The sequence below is a fragment of the Necator americanus genome, chromosome IV (assembly GCF_031761385.1).
Source record: "Necator americanus strain Aroian chromosome IV, whole genome shotgun sequence".
Lineage (NCBI taxonomy): Eukaryota > Metazoa > Nematoda > Chromadorea > Rhabditida > Ancylostomatidae > Necator > Necator americanus.
The window spans coordinates 17780997-17804403 of NC_087374.1; the positions used below are offsets into that span (position 1 = coordinate 17780997).

General features: G+C 40.0%; 2 protein-coding genes across 3 annotated transcripts; one reads left to right on the forward strand and one right to left on the reverse strand.

The window, feature by feature from the left end:
• Window positions 1-44: 44 nt before the first annotated feature.
• On the forward strand, window positions 45-263 carry RB195_001728 (uncharacterized protein; the record flags this gene model as incomplete). Its single annotated transcript, XM_064198650.1, has 1 exon — window positions 45-263. One exon carries the CDS (start codon window positions 45-47, stop codon window positions 261-263), a length of 219 nt encoding a protein of 72 aa, XP_064054531.1.
• A 6500-nt stretch (window positions 264-6763) lies between these two features.
• Window positions 6764-12927, reverse strand: RB195_001729 (uncharacterized protein; the record flags this gene model as incomplete). 2 transcript variants are annotated; one of them, XM_064198652.1, is made up of 15 exons in its annotated part: window positions 6764-6882; window positions 8033-8145; window positions 8328-8407; window positions 8472-8635; window positions 8709-8840; window positions 10277-10394; window positions 10451-10537; window positions 10615-10704; window positions 10897-10974; window positions 11172-11335; window positions 11810-11960; window positions 12035-12217; window positions 12311-12321; window positions 12665-12758; window positions 12823-12927. In XM_064198652.1, the coding sequence occupies 15 exons, from the start codon at window positions 12925-12927 to the stop codon at window positions 6764-6766; spliced, it is 1689 nt and encodes a 562-aa protein (XP_064054532.1). The 2 variants fall into 2 exon arrangements, with proteins under 2 accessions (XP_064054532.1, XP_064054533.1); XM_064198651.1 differs by lacking the exons at window positions 12311-12321; window positions 12665-12758; window positions 12823-12927 and having other exon boundaries at window positions 12035-12205.
• Between the last annotated feature and the right edge of the window lie 10480 nt (window positions 12928-23407).

Below are 23407 nucleotides of genomic sequence, written 5' to 3' on the forward strand. Positions count from 1 at the left end.
CTTCAAACACCGACACCATCCAACATTTGAGGCAGAGACCAGGGATGCGAGAGAGAGCTGACGTCAATGACGCAGAGGTGGACGATCACGAACGACAACACGACCTCGAGCTGCTCGTTGTTCCTATGCTCATGTCGCATGTTTGCAAGGCTGAACCACTGTACACCTTGGATTACACTACAGAATACTGTACTGGGGAAGTATCGAAGCGAGCCGGGAGTAGATTCACTTCTTTTTTCCGAAAGAATCTGGAAATAGATTAGGAAGCAGGAAAATTTGCAAGCAGCTTGCTATACTTCCCGTTGATACTAACTGAGAATTAAATGCATTCCAAGGCGGATATTCGATTCTGGGGAACCCTATCAAGGCTGCACATCAAAGTAGCGTTGGCCACCACACCGGCACGGAGATCCTGATGTATTTGTTTTCTTTTTAAAATACTTAGGGAAGATATATGTCTCATCAAATGGGAATCATTCAGCCTTTTCTTATTGTAATTGAATATCATTTCGTTGTTTCTGTTGTTCCACTCCTTGTCGCTATTTTTCACCGCTTCGATGTGCATCTCAAGTTAGTAGTGTGGATACTTGCGCGCAAAGCAATAATCAGTATTTTCCCTTTCCAGGGCTGCTGACCTAATATGGTCATAGTTGTGAACAATTTCAAGTAAGGGATCTCATCTTACAGAAGAAAAGCATTAGTCCTCATATGCGTGACCAACTCTCTGTGAGTACTTAATAGAGAAAATCTCTTTAAAAGGAATCAGATATCTGCAAGAAGCAAGATCAAAGAATCAGATAAAAATGATAGAGATCCAGTTCCTGTGTCTATATTACGCAGATTACCTTTCACAGAAACATTTAAAAAAAAGACTTTCAAGTCAGGAAACCCTTCGGAATTTGACAATTCCACCTCCTTGTGGTCCGATGGGATGATCCTAAAAACCGGATCACGAGGTGCGAATGCGGGTCGTGAACAGATATGAAACAACCATTAAATAACCACTCTGTTCAAAGTTCTACGACATTCACAAAATACGGTTCTACAGTCCTTGTACCATATCCCTGCATGGAGCTATTGTGGATGTTCCGTTATTTTGTAGAGTACAAACAGACAGTTTCACAAAATCATATCGGTTTGTTTCTGGAAGTTTCAAGTTAAGAAGGCGCATGATAAGAAGTAAAAAAGACATTCATACTTCGATTACATGTGTGTACATTTCTGCTATGCTAAGGAGAGCACTAGAACTTCGTGCACGTGAATCACTACCAGCTACACTGCTTAAAACGCTTCCCCCTCCTAGTATTCAACACAGACGAATACAGCTAAACTGTGGATGTAAAACAAATTATAACTAAACAATAAATGAAATAACAGATTGATAAAAAAAACCAATTTCTTTTTGCTCATGATGAACAGAGAAAGAAGTTGCGATGATGACAGAATCTATTTTAAAAGCAACCATTTTTTGTCATATTTTCTGTCACAGTCAATAAATCTTGAAGAATGTTCCCTGGAGACTGAAACATGTTCCTAAAATGCCTTTCTCAATAGTGGAAGTCAAGCATATTTCCCAGATATAAAAATCTATCTCACAAACATGAATAGAAGCATTAACCTTCTGTTCACACGAAGTAAAGGTGAATGTCCGAAATCTCAGTGTTAGGAAGATGATTCAATTATTGATGAAAGAATTACGTTTTAAGGTGTTTATTGTTTGACGGCGTGATTCTTTTCATAGAGTTGTCATAGCAGAAGAACTGAATACTAACACATGTATTAAACAAACCTGTGCCTGGAAAACTAATTTGCACTTTCTTATTGACCATTTTAATAAAAGAAAAAAGCCAGGATCTACGTAGTGATAAAAAAGAGCAATGGTACGTTACTGTGCACGTATTTGTTGCGATGCCCACATACGGTAACAAAAACAATGTATGAAATTTTATAACATCCGACTTACATACATTCTGTAGAATCACGCTTTTTCAAAACTTTTCTGTAGTTCTGTGTAGAAGCATTAAACTCATCGGAAATTATAATGAAATCATCATAGCAACGGTGCTCACTAAAATGCGCGTATATGGAAGGCGAGAACGACCTTAATGGATATTACACGATGCTAGGGATCGATTAGCGTTATGTCATGAAGAGGGTTGACTGACTGACATACTGCTGACAACAAATGCTCAGGTAAACGAATGAAAGAATGTGTCATCAAAAAAAGCACGGCTGACGGAAACCGATCAAGAAGACGACATTTTCGCGAGACTGACAGATAACAAAAATCGAATTTTATAGTCGATTGGCAGTAGAGTGGCAGTTGTCACGGTCTGTTGCCTAATCGATGATATTTAAACCGTTCAGGACAAGACTAAACACAAAACGGGAGCTATTTCAAAGAAACTGAACAAAAATAAGGGGACATGACAATGAATGATCACAGCATTTTTTGTTTATTTCTTATTTGTGTTTGTTTACTTATTTGTGTTTAGTGATGAAAGTGCTTGAGAAAAAAAAACTATGCGAAGAGCTATGAATCTTCGGTATAATTAGGATGCATGAGTGCTGACTTCGTGTACATATAATTGTTAGTTATCGACTATCTACACATTCATGTCTGCGCTATTATAAAAACGAATGAACGTGACTGTATGTGGAAAATGCGACAAACGTCCTAATTCCTTTCGCTTTGAGTATTTCAATTCGAAGGCATCTGAGACTCAACAAAAATTGGGCAAGAAATCGTTAACTATTGAAAACTCTGGCAAAGATGATCACTTACTAATAACTAGCTGATGTTAATGAGAAGATATGGTTAATCAATATCGAAGATCAATCAAAGATTATTCATTGAAAGCCCTCTTTTTCGAATAACATACACTTCAAAGAAAATGAACATAGAAACAACTGACCAACATGTGCTTAGAAAAAATCTGTAATACTGAAAAAACTGCCTTCCCATTCATGTATGCATAGTAATCTAGGTTAAGCAGTAACACGAGATCTGAAGGCTAGAAAATCCGATCCCATGTATAGTGGAGAGGAAGTGAGCTTCTCTATTTACACAGCAGAAAACAGAGCAGAGGAAAGAAAAAGAAAGACCAGCTGCTGCAAATCGCTCAGTTCAGCTTAAAGCCAGGAAGCCCTGAAGACAACAGTAATTCCACGAAATATTGTTTTTTTTTTTCTCATTTGCTTTTCGCCACTTAAATAAATTTGAAGACAAAAGAAAGTCCAGCTTTGCAGAAATAATAAAAGTATAACAATCTCGAAAAGTTGTGAAACATGGTAGAGTTTCTCAGCCAATCATGAATCCGTCAGATACCAGAATTTCTTGATCTATAACCTGTTCCTTGCTTTTCTTACCTGAACGAACCATTGGCACCACTCTCAATATTGAGATGACCTTGGAAAACAATAGAAATAAGAACTCGAAGAACGGCGACTAAATGAAATAAAAGCTAACGAAGTCGTTTCTTATTATTGCTATTCTTATTATTGAGCCAGTTATTGGTGATATTATTGATCTTCCGCTAAACAAATTGTATGCTTAAATCCAGTTTGCCGTTTTTCAATAACCAAAACCGAATACACTCCGCTCAGAACGACCTGAAGCTCGGCACAGTTGCGCAGGTGACTCGAAGAGGCTCCGTTGAAGTAACGATTGTGAACGAGGTGGCCCCTCGCCACCTTTAATTGTCAGTGCAATTCGAGTCGCTTTGGCTTAGCTATAACCACTATGCCACGAGTAGAATAAAACGAATAGGTTTTCCATGACGATTCTTTGCAAAGGAAATGCCAAAGTAATATAGCGGAAGTAACATAGGCAACAAAGACGACATCCCTCAACAACTTTTGATCTACGGGGCAGGCCGCGAGGCCCTTATATAAAACCCTTGTGACTCATAGTTGTGGTACGTGCTGGTCTGTTGCGTTACAAAGTCTAGCTAATGAGGTAAGTACTAGCCAACGTGTTGCTGTTTGAGTTTGCCTACCGGTTGGATGCTTTCTGCAGGGTGATGAGGCGCTTGAGAGGATAAATCACTAATGGCTTTGATTTTTTCCAGGCTCTGACGAAGGCAATAACGCCGAAACGTTAGCTGTTGCTTAATAAAGAAGATCAATACCAATCTTGGCTACAGCTCAAGAAAATCAATCAAAGCGTTCTGAATGTTTAGATCAACTTCATATTTCACTTTCCTGGTCCCACACATTTGTATTTCAGCGCAGTAGCGTTTTTTTTTAGATTTTCATGCAAGAGTACAGAACTACTCGCTAAGTAACAGAAAACTATAGAAGTTTAAAGGCTACAAGAAGGCTAGTAAAACAGCATTAAAAACATACATACTGTGTCTGTTTTACTGATATCTGAGTTTTCTTTTGCTACGTACGTTCTCGTAAACGAGTTGTTTTAGCGGAATAGTTGCAGATTTTCGATGTCATACTGCTTCGGTTAACGTATACAAAAAAAAACGGATATCAATGGGACCAAAACAATGAGACCAAAAAAGTCAAATCTAAATCCGGATCTAAACCACTCGAAGCCTGCTGCAATTGTGCAAGCGGTTGCAATCGAAGTAGTACCCTCGTTAGGTCCAATCGTAGCGTAGATATGAGTGAGGTTCCACCGCAGTGCTCCGAGCCACTTACGCAACTGCACCGAACGTCATGTCGTTTTGATCCTACTATACACGGTGCTTTGATGTAATGTCAGAGCATAATCGCATTTGTACAAACGATGATCGCGTACTAACGGCACAAAATAAACCTTTTTCCACTATGTTTTTTTTTTTGGTAGCATCGATTATAGACTAGTGCAATCGACGCAAATAGAACTTCTTACCAATGAACCATTTCAATGCCCTCTAAAAAGGAATATCAACAAAATAATACGTTTGCGTTACCCACAGTTAGATTTACTTCATACTCAGTTATAGTAGTACTTCTTTAAAACCTATTAAATCTTTGTGAGAGAGCGAAGATTAACATTCATACGCAGGTCGGAGAAAACTGATAAGCATTTTGAATAGGATGAAATTCGAGCTGTTGGAAATTGTCTTATATCCATTGGGAAGCCTTCTCCATCTTTTATACGACAAAAGCAGTGTCTAGATAGCAAATAGCGCAGAATGGTCAACTTCTGAATGATTTGTGCTAAAATTAAAAGCTCTATCACAGTAGCGTAGATAAATAGACAAACGATAGTGTTTCATTCACTCCACGATAAAGTTGATGAGAATCGCCAAAAATTTTGAGAAGGATCGGACTGTAGAAACATTGTTGCAGCACTTTCGAGAAGTGCATCAGTTTCAGAAGAGCGTAGAAGGTTTGAATTATTACTAATGCCTAACCACTCGCTGGGACAACACGACGATATCTAGCACCATGGGAGGACACTCCCAGGAAATATCAGTATTACTCACAAGGGATATCAGGTTATGTACAAAAATAAACGCCTTTATATTGTTGACATCGAAACATTCCAAAGCATTGGAGAGATATATTCAATCTTCATCACGAACTATCGAGAACTATTGTTTACAAAATGGAAAATCTATTACTTTACACAACTGCACTATGCAGATACACCAAGGAACGAAAGAACAGTGATGGCGATCAAGAAATTCAGAGCAAAACATAGCGGGACTCCTAAGCAGCGGATTGCATCAGGTGAGCAGCGAGCATGTGAACATTAAAAAACCGGTCGTCAGTCTTGCACATAACATTGTGTAGGGACCTATTACAGCATCAGCAACAAAAATCTGACACAGCATAAAATCTACTGAATGTAAAAAAGTAAGAACAAAACTAGCTCAAATTCAGGAATTCAGAGATTCTCAAAGAAAGATAGAAGCCTAAATAGAGCTAGATGAAGTGATGCAAACAAAGGAAATTGAGAAACAAATGCAAAGCATTCAAGTAAGCAGATGTTAACAAGCAACTCCAATCAATGGGCAGGTATTGCTAGGTAGTATAGATTAAATTGACGTACATGAGCCAAATAGAATAAAGAATAGATTTTGATGTGTTACGTGAAGCAGAAGAACATTAGCAACAGAAAAAGTACAAACAGCCAATAGCAACCTGAATCATGTATGACTAAAATGTTTGAAGGAGCAACATCAGTTATCATCCCCATATTTACAACTGTTTTGCCTTCATCTTGAATGCAGTGATCAGTGGCCAAATAAATCGCTCACAACCAGCATCGATCTACGGGACAATAGATAAATCCGATGTTCAAAATTAATTGCATTTCGACTAGGTGGGTCCTCAGAAAAAAAGTTTGCCACCCATAAAACCTCTACTTCTACAGATACGACAATGACAATTTGTTTCAGCAGTCACATCAAAAACGTATATTTCTGAAATGCGTAACAAAAGAAACACTGTTACTACCGATTACGACCGCAGAATTCCTTTCCGTTGGCCCTAAACAGAAAGCAAAGGTAAGAATCAATGGGTTGCACTAGCGCAGATTAGAATTTTCAATTTTTTCTTTCAATAACAATGCTGAAGAGTAGCGATCACGCTGCATCAGATACTTGGACAACAATATAATTCCATTACATCCACAAATATTTCAGCAACTGAGTACAGAATACCCCCCAGCAGTCAACATTTTCGAGGTTTCTAAAGGTGAACACTACAGTCAAGTTTAAAGATTCCAGCCACGTTAATTCAAATTTTGGAAATCGTTAAACACAAAGAGATAATGATTTTGTCAAATCATCCAAGCTACTCCCATCCCAGCCATTAATTATTGTTGCTCAAATACTTCATCCCATTTTGTGAAAAATTCATTCAGTTCCGTAACGCTTTCATTCAAAAATGATGTTATGCCATCGTCGTCAGAGGTGTTTGGATCAGCACTGTCACCTAAACGATTTGCGATATCAGTAATCAGTGGTCACGGACTTCGCCTTTTAATAATCATTTCAAGGGAAAAAACAAGCTCAAGAATTTCGTAATAGAATGTTGATGGAACTAGTAGCACAAATGTCTACCAAGACAATATTGTTTCTTCGCAGTGACTCACAAAACACCTTTGGTTAAAACCTTGGCGTTGTTGGGAGAAAAACGACCTTTTTTTTTCAGCGGCAGTGATACAAAGCAAACAACACAAACCCTCATGCATTGATGTTTATCAATTCGAACTTAGCAAACAGCAGTTATATGAGTTTCTAGGCGAAAAGAATCCGACAGGGCGACGGAATTTCAAAAATTTGTGATGTTTGGTGGCAAGAATAAGGACTTCACACGCATTTCAACAACATAGCAGTAGTGACATGAGGGTCTCCACTAATTCTGCAAAAGCCATACTGAGTCGTAGCTTCGTGAATGCGTAAATTTAGAGTCGCATGGTTCCTTTAATAAAAGATTTGGGAAACATCCTATGCAAATAATACTTCAGTATTTCCTCGACTATGTTTGCAGGCTCTCTGCAAACCGGTTGTTAAGAAAAAAAAACTACTGAGATTCAGGATATTTCGTAAACAATTGGATACAGAAATATTGATTATGTCAACATTTCAGTCATTTCAGTTTATTACATTCTACGTATGGAATTATTTTATGTGAACGTGTAGCTAAGCAAAAAAAAGCACTCAAATATGCTTAAAGTACTTTTGAGATTACTTAAATTATAGTCAACAAAATGAAACCAACTACAGCGAAATGAGGTCAACGAGTTGCGGGAAGTTGTACCATTTGAAAACTTCGTGTAGTTATTTCACAATGATAGTAATAGAATGGTCAGCTGGACATGAAAGAAAGCTTGGCCACTCATTTCCTAATGAACTTTCTTACATCATCTAAAAACTGGGACGAGACTTCAAGATGTGCCTTAGCAGTCAGTCTTCTATGAAACTTCGGTTGGAACAAAAGTATAAAACTTAAACGCTATCAGGGGTTAGAAGCAAATGCAATTTTGGAAGGAAATGATCTTCTAGTGTGCAAAAAAAAAACTACACTAAGTAGAATATAGCTTTTTTCAGCAAAACTAGCTAATGCAACAAACAATCCTTACCAAGATGACCACCACTCTTATGCAACGAATTAACTATGAATGAAGGCAGCGGGAACAAATTCGATGAAATACCGCGGCATTCCACATCAAAACACTTTTGGCAGAAGTCGTTCCTAAGCAAGAAATGTTGGGAAGGAAACAGGAATGCGATATACTTCATGAAAAAGGAAGATAGTTGGACAAAGTTAAAATGTGGTTGCAAGTGAGCAAAACTAAAACTGTTAGTTAACGCGGGTTAGGATTTTTCCAGAAATGAGGAATTCTTATTGTGTCCAACAACAAAGACGACACTCACCTCTCGAGATTGACATTCCAGTATGTACCGTTGCTTTTGTGCTCACGACCAATATTGAAACAAAAGCGGCACTTTGCGGGCTGGATTATCACGGTATTAATAAGACTTGAAAAAAAAAACGCTCTACGAGACAAAGTTTCTCACATAATAGGTAATACTTGTGATAATGCCTTGATCATTCACAGCGCTTCTCCACTGTCGTATGTAGACGGATTGATTCCATTTTCTCCATATCATAAGCATGAATTCGTCAAGTTGAGGATATGGTGATGGTCCGGAACATTCTTTCATCTTTGCGACAGAGAGTACTAGAGAGACAAACAAATAGTTTGTAGAGAAAGAGCGCACGAACCAGGTTTGCGAATTTGATAAAAGACTTACCACGATTCTGACAAAGTTTGACTTCCTCATGATCTTTAATTTCTAGTAGTTTTAGTACCGGAAATTCCTCTGCGTTAGCAGGAACGCAGAGTGAATCAAAAAAGATCTGTCGATCCGATGGGTTACTTGAACCTAGGAAGTGAATCTCACACATCAAACTTCACGCTAGAAGGATCGAAGGATACGAAATCATTTCGAATATAAGAATAACCGTGTAAAATGTAGTTGGGGGGGGGACTCTGACGCACCCAAATCGAACTGCTTTCCCACCGTTTTGTGCGATTATTTGAGGCGATTCGTGGCGGGAACTTCCGCTGTGCCAGTACTGTACCTGCGCCCAGAGCGCGGAAAAGGCCATGGGGCACAACAGGCACAAAGACGTCCATAGAACACGTTAACCGTTCTCATAGTTAAAGGCATCACCCACGAATCTGAGGTGGTGCAGATTTCAGGAAGATGCGGCGCCGCACAAGGCTGGCGCGCTCCAATCGAACTCGTTGTACGGAACAGCGCGCCTGAACGCTCGAAGACGTATCTTCTGGGCCGTTTTTTATGGCAATTAGGAAGAAATGGACGGAGTCACCCCCCTCTCCGTAGTCTCCCATCCCGTATACGAATACTCCACCTGAAATCCGTACAACCTCAGATTCGTGGAGTGATGTCTTTAAACCATTCCATTTGCTTAATGGGTATCTCTAACTTCCTGACTCTTCGCGACTTCACTCAGATTACCGATTACTACTTGGCCGGAGTTTGCATCGAAGTCGAAGGAGGAATTCGGCGAATGGCTCGCTGATGGTGGACTGCTGTGGAAGAAGCGACTTTGATCCCAATTGTGGAAGTCCCAATAGAAGTCGCGAAGCAGATGGATGTGAACAGCCTTCATAAAGGCTAACTAGCCTGACGGCCCTTTTTAGGGCCACCAACCTGCGAATACAAACCGAAAATGTGTGGATAAAAGTTGTTGCATGCATGCTTAGTGATCGTGGATTGCTACGGAATTCATTTTCGGTTTTTTTTTTTCTTTGCAAGTAACACATGATATTACTTAGTTATTTATTTCTCGTAAACTTTTTCGGAGTAAAACGTAGTCGGGGGTGGCCACTCAGTGGCGCCCTTATTTCTGGAAGTAAATAAACTAGATCAGTCGGGGTCTTAAGACCTAAGCATTAGTTTTAGAGGATCTATGCCATGTTCGCTAAAGTTGCTAAGTGAAAAAAGTAAGACGGATCGTCCAGAAGTAGGGGTGCCACTGATCCCTTTGTTTGGAAGATTACGTAGAGTTAAAACAGTAGTAGATCCAGCTCTGTGTCCCTTTTTCTTAGTAGCTTCAACCTATATGTCGTGGATCCTCTAAGACTGATTCTTAGGTTCTAAGGCCCTGACAGACTCAGCTACTCAATTCTGCTCCATGACCTTGACCGCGCTCTGAGTGCAGGTACAGTACTGGCACGGCGGAAGGTCCCGCCACGAATCGCCTCAAATAATCGCACGAAATACAGTGGGAAAGCAGTTCGATTTGGGTGCGTCAGAGTGGCTACCAACTACATTTTACCCGTCTAACCTACCATAAAACTTGCAATAATCAGCAAGCATTAACACAGTACTTTTGCCGAGCTTTGATGACAGATATAGCCGAAAATTTCGATTTTTCGTGTACACAGCGCTGTCGAAAAGCACGGTTTCCTTAAAGCAAATTACAGTTAGGCGGTGAAGAGGAGAAAGAACCAGTGACGGTAGACCTTTGTACCATCCGTATTCCAAATTTTGACAGCAGGATTTTTAAGAAGAACATCATGAAGCCGACTGCAGAAAGGACGAATATGTGTCTATAAAGCAGCATACTGAATCAATGAAGTAGATGGTAAGAAGTGTAGAAGTTAGCAAAATGCAGTGAGTGACGAACATTAGACGGTATCAAATATCCATTGGGAAGATGACAAATGACATGAGCAGAGAATTTACTGTCCGTAGAACTGTCAAGCACCAGAAAATCCTTAACAATTTCAAATAGAGTGCGATTTGCATTGTGAAATAGAACATGTTTTATGAACAAGCAGTATGTTTCTTAACATTTTTATGATTCACCTAATACTTGTTCAAACCTATCAAGATCCTTGCCAATCAATACAAAGCCAACTCATGAAGATGCAGCCAAGAACAAATAAATATATCAGAAAGTCCTCACTTTGTCTGGTTCTACTTCCATGTCGTACTCAAATTTGAGCTGGCGTTTCAATGTATTCATGAAGAACTGGTAAGCCACCTAAATGATAAGTATTACGTGTATGTCCGAAAAAATGAACTTAATCGCCGGTATTTACGCTTGCGCGGGCGATAGCAACACAGCGCCACGGTCACTTTTTACCTTACGCATGCTTCCACCGTCCTCTGTCTTCTCTCACTCGACCGCGCATCACAGTCGTCCCCCCAAGCATAAGTGCCGGCGTTAGTACAACTGACTTCGTGATCAATATTGGGATTGGTGTCCTTCGAGTACTCAAGATCGAAGTATAGCCGGCAAGGCGTAGATTCTGTTATGAGCTCGTAAAGGTGACGTTCTTTTAGCGAACTGTACCAAGCCCAAAAACGTTCAAGTGTGCTTACAAGATAGCGGCGCTCTCCCGCTGAAATGAATGTCTCTCCTGAACACAAAACCAAAATAAAACGTAAACACTAACAAGAGATAACGCGTCAGTTCTTTAATGCGAATATGACTTCACACCGTCACATTACAAGTGTCTCACATCTAAAGGCTTCTTTGGTTTTATTTCTATTCCTCCGCCAAAATCCAATCACGACGGAAGTTCTGGTAAAAGGTGCGTATACATGAAGCCTCTTTCCCGGAACGTTCATAAGAAACCTTAGCAGTCTCAAAGCTTAGGCAAGGAAAATCCGAAATGCATTAATTCAGAGAAGAGAAGAATATCAAAAGGAATACGATCCCATCAACATTAGCGCAACCAATATTTTTGCACAATAATGCAATGTAATTACCTCTGCACACATCTAAATATTATTTCGCCGGCAATTTTTTCAAACAAAAAAAAAACTTCGAAAAAGGCATAGCAACATCGTAAAATCTATCTAAAAACACGTACTGGAATCTTTCGAGCATTCAAAGCTAAAAACTCGTGAGTTCTTAAAAATTTTGGAAGATTCATCAAGTTTCGCGAGAGCTAGACGCTGCTTTGGGAAGGTTTCCATTTCGCCCAAACTCTTTTCCACTAAAGAAGCTCGTTTGAATCCTTCCTAAAGAGTATTCGAAGTCTAGAAGTTCCGGTTGATTTCTTCTTGTTTAAGGAAGAGGAAATTTGTTTACTTACTCGAGACGATGCACCTGAAGTACCTCCTTTAGCGACTATTGGACTCATAGCTTGTTTTTTCTTTGGTGGTCCATAGAACCATGAATCATTTAGGTGCATAGAGTCGTTGAACGAATCGTCTGGGTCAACATGCGAAGAACTCCTGGTGGAGATTTTCGAAGGCAAAGCCATTTTTTTAGTCTGCTGTAAAAGTCGATTCGTCACCGAAGTTCCATCAATTGGACAAAGCTAATTTCGAAAGAAAAAATGACGAATTTACAACAGTGGATATCGTACCTTAAAAATAGCTTAACAGCAACAATTCCACCGAGAACCTTCCTAAAGTCACAACAAAATTGGCAAAAGTCGTCCAGCAACAGAACCCATAAATTAATTTCCATAACAAATTCAACCCCCATGAAAGCACCAGTGTTCAAAAATTAAAAGAGCGCGCCAACCGCGGTTAACAATAGAGCGCATAGCCGCAGCGCTGAAGGCCAGGAGCATGAATAGAGAGGAGATCAGGCCGAGTTTCCATTCATTTAATTATTTGTATTGTGTTGAGTGATGCGTGTTACAAGACTGAAGCAACGCGAAGCAAGATGGAGATGAGAAATAAATGGAAGGATCTCTGGGAATCGATGAAAGAACCGAACCAAATGTTCACTTGTCGGTGAACACCGTTTACTTCAGTGCATTCTCCCGAACTGTTAGCTAGCTCTTCCATACCACTGGTGAATAAACTCTTAAGTAAATGTGAACTCCTGTGTTTGAAATAGTTCAGAACTCCAGCTTGGAATGGATGAGACCTGTTCAGAACTGTGCCAGCACGTCTGATCGGTAGTCTTCTGTATGGCTGGTTGCACAGCCGGTGAGAGGTTTGGCTGCGACTCCGCGATCAGCACGCCCTTCATCCCTCTGGGGTCGATAAATTGGTACCAAACCTGTGGCAAATTAGTGATTTTACATATAGGCTCGCCCGAAGTGAAGAATTGAAGTCGAACGCGTAGATGAATCCCCAGTGCTACTGATCAACGCCGTTCTCTTTTACCCTCTAGTCTTCCGTTCTGTAATTCTTCCATTGCTCTTAGCACATTGCTCGGTGTTGTTGTCTAGGAGTTAATCGATAATGATCCTGTCATTATATCTTAGTTAATGACGATACAGAATGTGTTGAAGTTGGATAACCGCGATAAGTACTTGATCGGAGCAAGACAGAGAGAAGAGCAAGTGTGTGGAAGGAGCATGCATTAAAGGCATCATCCCACGAATCTGAGGTGGTACGGATTTCAGGTGGAGTATTCGTAAACGGGATCCTAGACTGTGGAGAGAAGGGTCCATTTCTTCCTAATTGCCGTAAAAAAAACGGCGCAGAAGACGTCTTCGAGCGTTCGGGCGCGCTACTTCGTACAACGAGTTCGATTGGAGCGCGCCAGCCTTGTGCACATGCCACATCTTCCCCGCCGTTTTTTACGGCAATTAGGAAGGGATGGACGGAATCACCCTACTCTCCATAATCTACTATGTCGTATACAAATACTCCACCTGAAATCCGTACTACCTCAGATCCGTGGGGTGATGCCTATAAGACAGATGCATTACGGTCCCGTTACGGTCACGTTCAGCATCGACTACACAAATAAGAAAAAGCAAACAGCATAATTCATATCCAGCGACACTGTTTCTTCGTAAGACCTGTTAAATGTAGTTCTAACGTTAATGGCTTTAATATATGAGGAGTAGCTTAATAAAATCCACATAGGTGACAAGCATTAGCCTGAGTTCAGGTTTTGTGGGCTGAACCTTCGTAGATTTAACCATAACCTCGCCTGTGCGCCTGGCGTAGTAAAGTCTTGGCTTCTAAGACTTGTTTTCATGTTTAAGGCTGCCCGCAGAGTTGAGAGCCATGCGGGAGCGCGGTTTTGCAGCTCTGCGGTTTTGGTGGTTATTGACCATTCACAGCAGTGTGCTCAATAACCACCAAAACCGCAGAGCCGCCAAACTGCACGCCCGCGCGGCCCTGAACTCTGCAGGCAGCCTAAAGGTCCCAATTCTTAGCAGCTTTGGCGTGGCCTTGGTAGCTTTGGGATGGAGTTCGATTTGGAGTATCTTTCCATGTGTTTCGCCTCAAAACAGGAGAGAAGGAAACTTCCACCCGTTTAAAAAGGGGTTCTATACTTGACCTACTTCTGTTTTACGTTTCATATTTGCTTCTACACAGCAACTTTGAGGTTTCGCTCTACGTGTTGTGTTTTTCCGACTTTTTTTTTCTACTTTGAGGCACAAATAGATACTGCGGTTTGTTTTTTCCTTGAAGAGTTTGTTGCGTATCGCTTCATTTAATGAACTTTGTAGAAACTTCGTCTATATATAGTCGGGTTAAAAGGACATGAGGTACGGTGCACTTGCGTAAGCGATTGCGTTCGAAGCGTCGCGGTGGAGACAGCTTTTGGAATCGAGGTGGGAACATTGCGAACTGCACCAAAGGGCGCTGCAAGTAGGGATTCTCTCTCGATCGTAACGGCTACGCTCCATCGTGTGGCCTCGAGCGCAGCTGCATCGTTTTGACCCTACTATAGGTCTATTTCGTATTCGTCACCTCTTGTCACTTCGTACATCACAACATAGTGCCAGAACTGGTGTTGCACTATACGTCAACACGTGGTCAGTTTACAATCTAAAACGTTTGGTTTTTACTTGATTTCGCTGAACTATTGGGGATAGGAAGACGTCCTCGATCGACTATAAATCCACCGTGACCACCATATTTTTGAAGTTTCTCTTCCTTTTCCCTCTCTGTATCCCATTGTGAATTCTGTCTGATTCTATTCATCTTATCCTTCTGTCATCATCCAATCCTGTGCATTTGTCAATTGAACCGTTCGTCATCAGCATCGCTTTGGCCATCTGGCCATTGCGCAGCTGCCATGGTCTGCATGACCAGCAGTGACCGTGTCCAATACAACGATACCCAACGGACGGTTAGCTGGATCTGGGTCGCTGTAGAGTTCAAACACTCCTGGTATTATCGTTAGTCTTGTTTCTGAATTCCAAACCCTGTGGGTCCTAGACATTGTGGCTGCGGATTATCCATTATTCCAATTCTACGGCATCCACACGCGCAACGTTTCTCTTTTTATAACTTGTTCCCCGAAATTCTTCAACGTAGTTATGTGTAACCTCAAAAATGTGTCCAACTAGTGACGTTCTTCATCAGAAGCTCCTCTTATTTCTAACCTGCCGAGATTCGACTCGGACAGCTTTTATTTCGAGTAGTGGATACTTCGAATAACTCGGCTTTTAAGCCTTTTTTTGAACTTCTTGGAACTCTGACATTCTTTGAGTTTGTTTCCGATTAGCAGACGTTGCTTGTGACTTAAAATTGATTTCAGTTTGACTCGTTTGAGTTTTCGATGACTACCCATCACTCATTGGATTATAACCGATATTGTTACTTTTAGTTTCCATTAATCTATTTCTTTTCTTTTTGACCTCCTTACTTTGAGTAGCATCTTAGCATTTTCCGTGTTTCGGTGAGTTTTTCATGCAAACCTATGCACATTACTTGATAGATTTTGGTGCAGACGGTGAAAGAAAATAAGTCTAACTGTCTAACAGCTACACTTAGTTGCTTTATAACTAGCAGGACGAAATTCTTTCTACTTGTTTCCTTTTATCTCAACTTTTCCTAAAAGACAACTTGTTTCCTTCTCTGTAGTGTTGATAGGCGCTTTTTTCTCCTCTTTTTATTTGTTTTTCCTTCTCATCTGTTTTTTTTTCGACGCAGTAAATGTGTTCTTTTGTGTGTACTTGTCTTTAAAGTTCACTTTCACCTGTTTTGTATATTTACTATTTGTCTCATTCTAATCAGCGAAACTATGCGTGAAGATGTTGACGAATAAGAGTAATTAATTCTGTATTTCATAATCTTAGTCGTTCACTACTAATGTAGTAATTTTTCCATACAAAAGGAAAGAGGTGACACCCGTTTTTGAGTGGAAATATGTGAAACAATTAATTTGAGATTTTATATAACTGTAAAGGTCTCGAATAGCTGAAGGAATTTCCATAGAAGAAGCCACTTCAATGTTCCAAAGCGGATCCAGTTTACGGTTTGTGAAAATCACCGAAAAATACTCAATGAATTGATCAGAGGCGTACCGGAATTAACCAGTCGGTGTAACGTCTCCTACTTTTTTATTGAGCACAGTCTTAGAAAGGTCTCTTGTTACTTCGGCGGTGTCGACACTTTCCAACTGGTTTACTTGTTTTTTTCAGTAGTTACGTAGATTGTACCGTATTTCGATTGAATCCCCGACACCGAAAGTATTCCTCTTGTGTGGTCAACAAAATCCACTGTAACTCGTTGATTTCTCCCTGACATCTCACGCTATGCACGAGAGACAAAACTACTACATATATTTTTTTCACGCATGACGTCTTCATTCATCGCTTTATCGGGCGTTGTCGCTCGAAACGAAGATTTCTTGTCCGCTATTTTTTCAGCAACTAATTCGCTAGAACCAGTTGCAGTCGTGACTGCTTATATCTTCGAACGTTCGGACTAGGTCATTCTGCTCCTCCACGTTCTTCTCCACATTAAAGTTCTTTTGCCACATTCCCCGACTTTCACTGATGCATATTCTTGACATTTCCGTATCTCGCTTAAGATTGATGAACTGGATAACTGGATAGGTTGACAGTTATCCGCTGCTGCGTGGAGGTTAACGCAGCTGACGCTGCCCTCATGACCAGCGGTTGATTAGCGGCGATTTTTATGAGAAGCGACATTCTCGCAGCTGTTGTCTTACAGTAATTTTGCTGCTCTGGAATGCCGCCTTTGCGGAAAAACTCACACTTTAAACCGTGACGGTATTTGTCACGCTTTAAAGTGTAAGTTTTTTTCTTCAATTATACAGGACATCAACATTTTTTTTTATTATTTCCCTAAAATAGGACCTAATGACCTCTAAGAGTACCGCTGCCTCCGATGTATTGCCCTTACCAGATGAAAATTTCCGCACCACGTGACATCAGGCGAGACAATGTGTCCTCAAAGTGTTAGTGAAATGCTAGAATACAATAATTGGTTTTCGCAATCTCTTTGAATCAGAAATCTGGACTAGTGTTTAGTTGTAGTTAATTTGTTAAAATATAACGAGAAATGAACTATTCCAATTCAGTGTTGCCTTAACGTAAATATGAGTTCATATGCAAAGTTCATAGAAGTTGTCATTCACATGTATCCTAATGAATCAGATTCGAGCTGATTCCGACTGACGACCGGATTGCTTCGAGCGAACAATATATTCCAGAATATTGTTTAGTACAGAGCCTAGACTTTCGTCTTGGTTTGATGCCTCTTCTGAGGCGTTCCTGCAGTATCCGTGCTATGAGAACCTTTTACAGCAAAGTTTTGACGAGAATATTCATTTTCATGCTGTTCATGGACGCGAGACCGACACTCGTACGACTATTAAAGATAATAAACTAGAGACAATGAATTTAGAGAGCGGTTGTTGTAGCTGAATTGGTTATCGCAATCGCAATTTGTTTATCCTACATGAAGAACATGGATGAGGTTTTTCAACTCACCGCAAGACTACTTATCCCTGTATCGGTCGTGTACCTATGGTATTTTCTTCGCGAAATTTTGTAGCGAAGCCCAGATCCTAATTAGAATCGTGCCAAGACGACACCAGCTCGTACGTGGCACCAACTTTCGCCGGCAAAAAACTCCACCCTCATTATATGATCGTCCGGTGCGATTCGTGCTAGCTATGTAGCTCAGAGGGTCAGGTACGTCTGTTCACCAAATGGTCAGCGGTCAGCGTAGATAGCACGAGAGTCGAAGAAACGCAGTGTTTCGTCTGTTACGATATGCAAACAGCAAGTGAGGATGGGTGGAGTGAGTGTCGTAGAAGTGAGCAGCAGCTCAAACGAGCTGCACCAGTCCACATCAGTATTTGACCGTTCCTAAGAAGATAGAAGAGGTTTTCCTGTATTTAAATGAGCATCTGTCCGGATTTCTCAGAACTGCACCACCTGCTGCAGCTTAGCTAGTGTATGAGAAAAGAGTGAGCTGAGGCAGCTGGTTGGTCGACGGATCTGGAACCGTTGAGAGTGACCCATGTTTTGGTTTCCCGCACAAGTGTTTCCTACTCTTCTTTTATATTATGTTTCCTAATGTTGTTTTCCTGTTTTTCCCCCGCCGTTGTCGTTCAATTTCCTTCAAATCTCTTCAATTCCGAAAATACTTACTGGTTCTTTGCCCACCAAAGCGTTCGATCCCTCGTTATGTATAATTCTTCTCATACCTCATCTTTCGTATAACCTTCGAATTATTGTCACAGGAAAGAAATTGCAAACTCCGTTTAGCTTTTTTTCGGTTCAAAGAAATTTTGTTTGCTTTGTCTCCCACATTTTTCAAGCACATTTTTCCTTTTCGCTGGCCACATGGCATGTTTTCGAGTGTTTTTATGATTGGTTTTTTTTAAATTTGAAAATGGAGGCAGAAGCTTTGGTTGCAGAAAGTTATAAATGGCGATGGGGAAATACGTAACCGGATGGGATGTTTTCAGAAAATTTTTCTCGGCTAAGAGTCATCGTTATGAATAAATTAAGAGAAAAAATAACGATGGTCTCTCTCTCATCACTAGTTTTCTTTTTTGAAAATATGCCTCTAAAAATAAATCTTATTCTTTGAAAAATAGCAACCTCTTTGTTTTCGTCACGCCTCAAGGGCTTCTTAGGAACTCTCAATCCGTTCATCTCACATCCTCTTACAGATTCACCTCTTCTTCCACTTGTTATCGCCCTATTCTCTCATCAAAGCTGCACATTCAGTGGAAATATTCAGCCATTCAATGTACGTCAACGTCTTCGTTTAATTTAAAACACCTCACATGATGAAAGCTAAGTGCGTTAGCTCAACAAGTAGATAGTATTTCCTATTTTACCTAATTAACTTGTGTATTTGCATGAACTCAAAGTGCATCGTACATACATTGAAGAGACAAGAAAACTTCGAATGTCATGTTTTCTGTGTCGTGTTGTGAATGTGTTTAAAACTTCACCTTTACATACTTCCCGCTACATTTTTGTTTTCTACTACCTACATATTTGTATTTGAGAGAATTTTAGTTTTCATGCGTTGAATATAAAAAACTGAGTAGTGGAACTCAAATTATTTGGTGCTGTTCACTGCACATTACGTGGCCTTTATATGGTTTTGCTAAATGGGTTTGCCTTTCTCCAACATCTTTTTCATTCTCTACCACTAAATTTTGTTGGAGATTAGATAGGTCTTGTAGTCAATAGTTAGAGCACAATATAAAAAGGATAAAGTCACTGGCGTATCAATCCACTTGGGATGCGCCAACGCGTTTTACTGGAATTCGTAATCTATGAGGTTTTTTGTAACGCTATGCAATGACTTGCGGGGGCCAGCCGATGATCAAGCCAGTGTTTTTATCCCCCCAGACAAGTCTGGTACCAATAGCACAATATGTAATATAATAATGTAACATAATTGCCTGTAATTTTTGCAACTATTGCTGAATATTTCTCAAATTAAATAGGTTGTATTCTGGAAGAAGCATGACAGTTTTTCCTTTTTCAGATGGATCTAGTGAACAAAACTCTATAGAATTTTCGAAATTTTGAATGAACTCGGTAAAGCAACGAGTCGAAACCGACTGATTCTCATTCGACGCTTAATTTTATTTCCCGGAGATGGCTGACGGGTGCTTTCTTCTAGTGCTGCGCTAGTTCCGTGGTCGTCATAACGTGTGTTGAGTATAATGCGTGCTTCAAGAGTATTGTTGCGCAAGATAGTGGGAAAGAGGTCGGCCTAAACAAGGAACTGATCGTAGTACGTTAGGTATTATTTGCTTTTAATAATGACTATTAAAAAAAACTATTCTTGTAGTAGTTATTCTTTTTGCATCAAGAATTCACAAAGCTTCCAGAAATCCTCTTCTGTTTTTTTTCTGGTAGATCTTCGAAATAACCTCAGAGATAAAAAGAATATGTAGAATACGAGTGTTTTAATCGCATAGCTATAAACCTGCAAACATCAACCTGAGTTAATTGCCTTAAACTTAAAAAAATCTTTAGAAGTGATGTAGTGAGATGGAGAAACTAAAAATAAATCATTCATAACATTCCAACTATCTTACAACAATTTTTGTGCGAGTCTTTTTTTCGATTTCACACAACTCCTTTGAATCACATTTCAATTTCAATTTCAATTTCCTCATGCTTGCGAGAAGAATAGGTACTGCCATTTCCCATGGCAGCACCTATTCTTCTCGCAAGCATGAGGAAATTGTCGTGTAATTTTTCGTAAATGTCTTTTAAAAAATCTTTTAATAGTGGCAAGGACTTCCTTCTAAGTGGAAAGTTCTGGAATTTTGCCTGTAAAATGGAAACTTTTCGGTTCTTTGGAAATTCGCTATTCTAATCGAACAAGAATTGCTGCTGGATGTTAGCTGTTATACTTCGTAGTCCAGTTACTGCAACTATCGCTTCTTGCTAGCGGATATACTGTTCAGTAGTTCGGGATGAACCTTACTGCTTTAACGATCCACAATACATAATTCTCCTCTTAGTTTCTCCCAGGCGACTATGTATATGTAGGCCAACTCAAAATGTAGTCATCCAATTCACGAGGACCCTGTCATGTTCATGTTAAATAAGGCATGGCGTGCTTGGCCGAGGACATCCTATAAGCCCAGCTGAGAAACACACCTAAGCACATCTTGCAACCGATTTAGATCTGCGAATCATGTGGTTTAAACCAAACAAATGGGAGAACGTTGAATTGAGGAGCGGATCAGATGTGCGATTATGGCAGAAGCACATGAACATAGGTGCGATAAGGAGGAGCCAGACCCTCTTCAGGTGAATGGGGTCTGGTTAATGGGATGCACCTCAAGTGATGAAGATCCCTTCGAAAACCGTCCAAAAGTGAAGGGTGTCCTTTCGCGAACCACACAAAACGTGGAGGGGTCCCGTATAAAACCGTCCGAAAGTGAACGGGGTCGGAGCACCGGTTCCATCGCATCTATGCACATGAAAATAAACTTCTATGATTTTTATTTTGACATTAATTTATGTCCTCGCTGGTGTTGAGGTCAGAAGTTTAAAGTTCTTTTCCTTTTTACTCAACATCCTCCATGATCTGTCTGATTCTTTTGATTGCAAGCAAATCTATTTTTATTCGGTGTGTAAACATAGTGTACAAAATTTTCTTTCGTAAACCACTCCCTCTGAGATCTTCTTTGGTCAGCTTCTTGTTGGGCTGGTCGCCTCTACCATTCTAATTTTATTCTTTGTCATTCTGAGCTCATCGTTCATACGGGGAAAATATGCAATTTGTGTGTTTTGTTTTCTTGTTAAGACAACGAGATTTTGGTGAAATTTTATCACCGGCGTGACGTTCATAGATGCGACAGTCGGAGCCGCTGCTCTGACCTCCTTCACTTTTGAATGGTTGGAGAAAGGACCTCCTTCACTTTTAAACGGTTGGCGAAATTACCTCCTCACTTTTAGACGGCTGGCGAAAAGACCCCCTTCACTTGAGCTGCACCTCATGAACTAAACCTCCTTCACCTGAGGAGGGTCCGGCTTTTCCCTATTGCACCTATTGTGACGTTTCGAGAACTTCGTCTTTATCAAAGGACAGTTGCAGTTGACGACAGAGCACGCTAAGCCTTCTAGATATCAAAAAATTTGGTCAGGATAGGTTAACATAGGTTTAATTATCAATACACCTATTAGTTTAATTTGTTGTTTTCTTCGGAATTCAATTTCACAGTTCAGATAGTTTTTTGTCTTCTTGTTTTTGTTTTATTCGTCTTTTTTTTTAATCAAACCTGAAGCATTATGGCTTTCCCTTACTGATCGCATTAAAATAAATCTTGAACTCTTAGTTCTAGCCGTTTGAAGAATTTAGTGCGGAATAGAAGCTAAGTAGCTGAATTATTATTGTTTGCCAAATTTTTCGCAGTAAAGTTGAGTCTGCTAGGTAAAGTTGAATCTGATCTGTTTAGCCCCGCACCTGTAGGGCAGCTAGAGTTCTAAGAATGTCCTAAGGTCAGGGTTTTACATTATGCGGAGGGTTTTCCTAGCAGATCCCTATACCATCGAGTTACGACTTCCAAATTGATCTCATTACAAAAGACTAAGCGGGGTCATTCTTATATTTTGCCATAATGTTGATTTTTTGAAGTTACGCATATTTTTTTTTTACTGAAGAGCATCCTGAGCACACAACAACAGATTTTTCTCCTCTTTTCCTTGCCGTTGCTGTTTTTTTTTCTCAGTATTTTTTACAAGTGAAGTCCGCAAGAGAAGTGTTGTAGATTTGAATATTGGAATAATCTGCTGCCGAGACAGCATTGTATGCTTCCCAAGTTGGCACCTGGCAAGCTATCTACGAAAAATTTCGGGGATGCCTATCAATTTTGACGAATTGTTAAAAATTACTTTTGAAAAAGTAATTGTTCACGAGTTATGCAGCAAAATTGTTAATTGCAAAGTTGAGCAGGTTTCTGGCGACAGAAAACTGATTGAAGCTCATTTTGTCAAGAAGCAATAGAGTTTTCTCTATTCGTGCAGTAAAGCTGACTGGTTGTTTTATCCGGACGGGTTCCAATCAATTTCAGTGACGGTTTTCAAGAGAAGAAACATTTCAAGAGAGAAGCTTTCCATCAGCTCAGTTGGATAGTGTTCACGTTCGAATCAGAGAGGTAGACGTCAGTCAGAACTTTCCTCCCTTTACATGAGCAATAACTACAAAAATAACTTTGAATTTGAATCTGTTTCCATAGTAGTAACGGCATCATCAGTGGACGTACAGTCACGGTTTCCTTTGTTTTTATTACACACTGTCGGCTTTCATTCGCTCGTTGAAGATCTCAAAGTTTCGAAATCTGAGCTGACATATAGTATTCAGAAATTTCACACTGCACTCATCTAGCCATCTTGCTTAAATTATTTTGAAAAACATTTTCTGTCGCTTATTTGCTCTCATAATGTATTTTTTCGAGAAATATCTTGATTTCCTATTGAATTTCGAATTTGTGTTTGAATCTGGCTGCAATATTATTCTTTCTGAAAAATAATTTTCTAAAGGAAACTGCTGAGCATATCGTATGAATTACCTGAACATCTATATTCGCCTATTTTTATAAAGAGGACTTTTCTGTTTTGGATTTCACTTCGAGTGATGATCGTTGATTATTAGAGCCTAACACAACTCTCAGGATGGTTTGATTCTCTGCATCTAATTAGCAACCGGGGAAATAGAGTAGATTCATTCTCATTCTGAGATAGACTTGTTTACGACAGCGTTCACGCACTGCAAATGTGACATATCAGTAGTTTTGC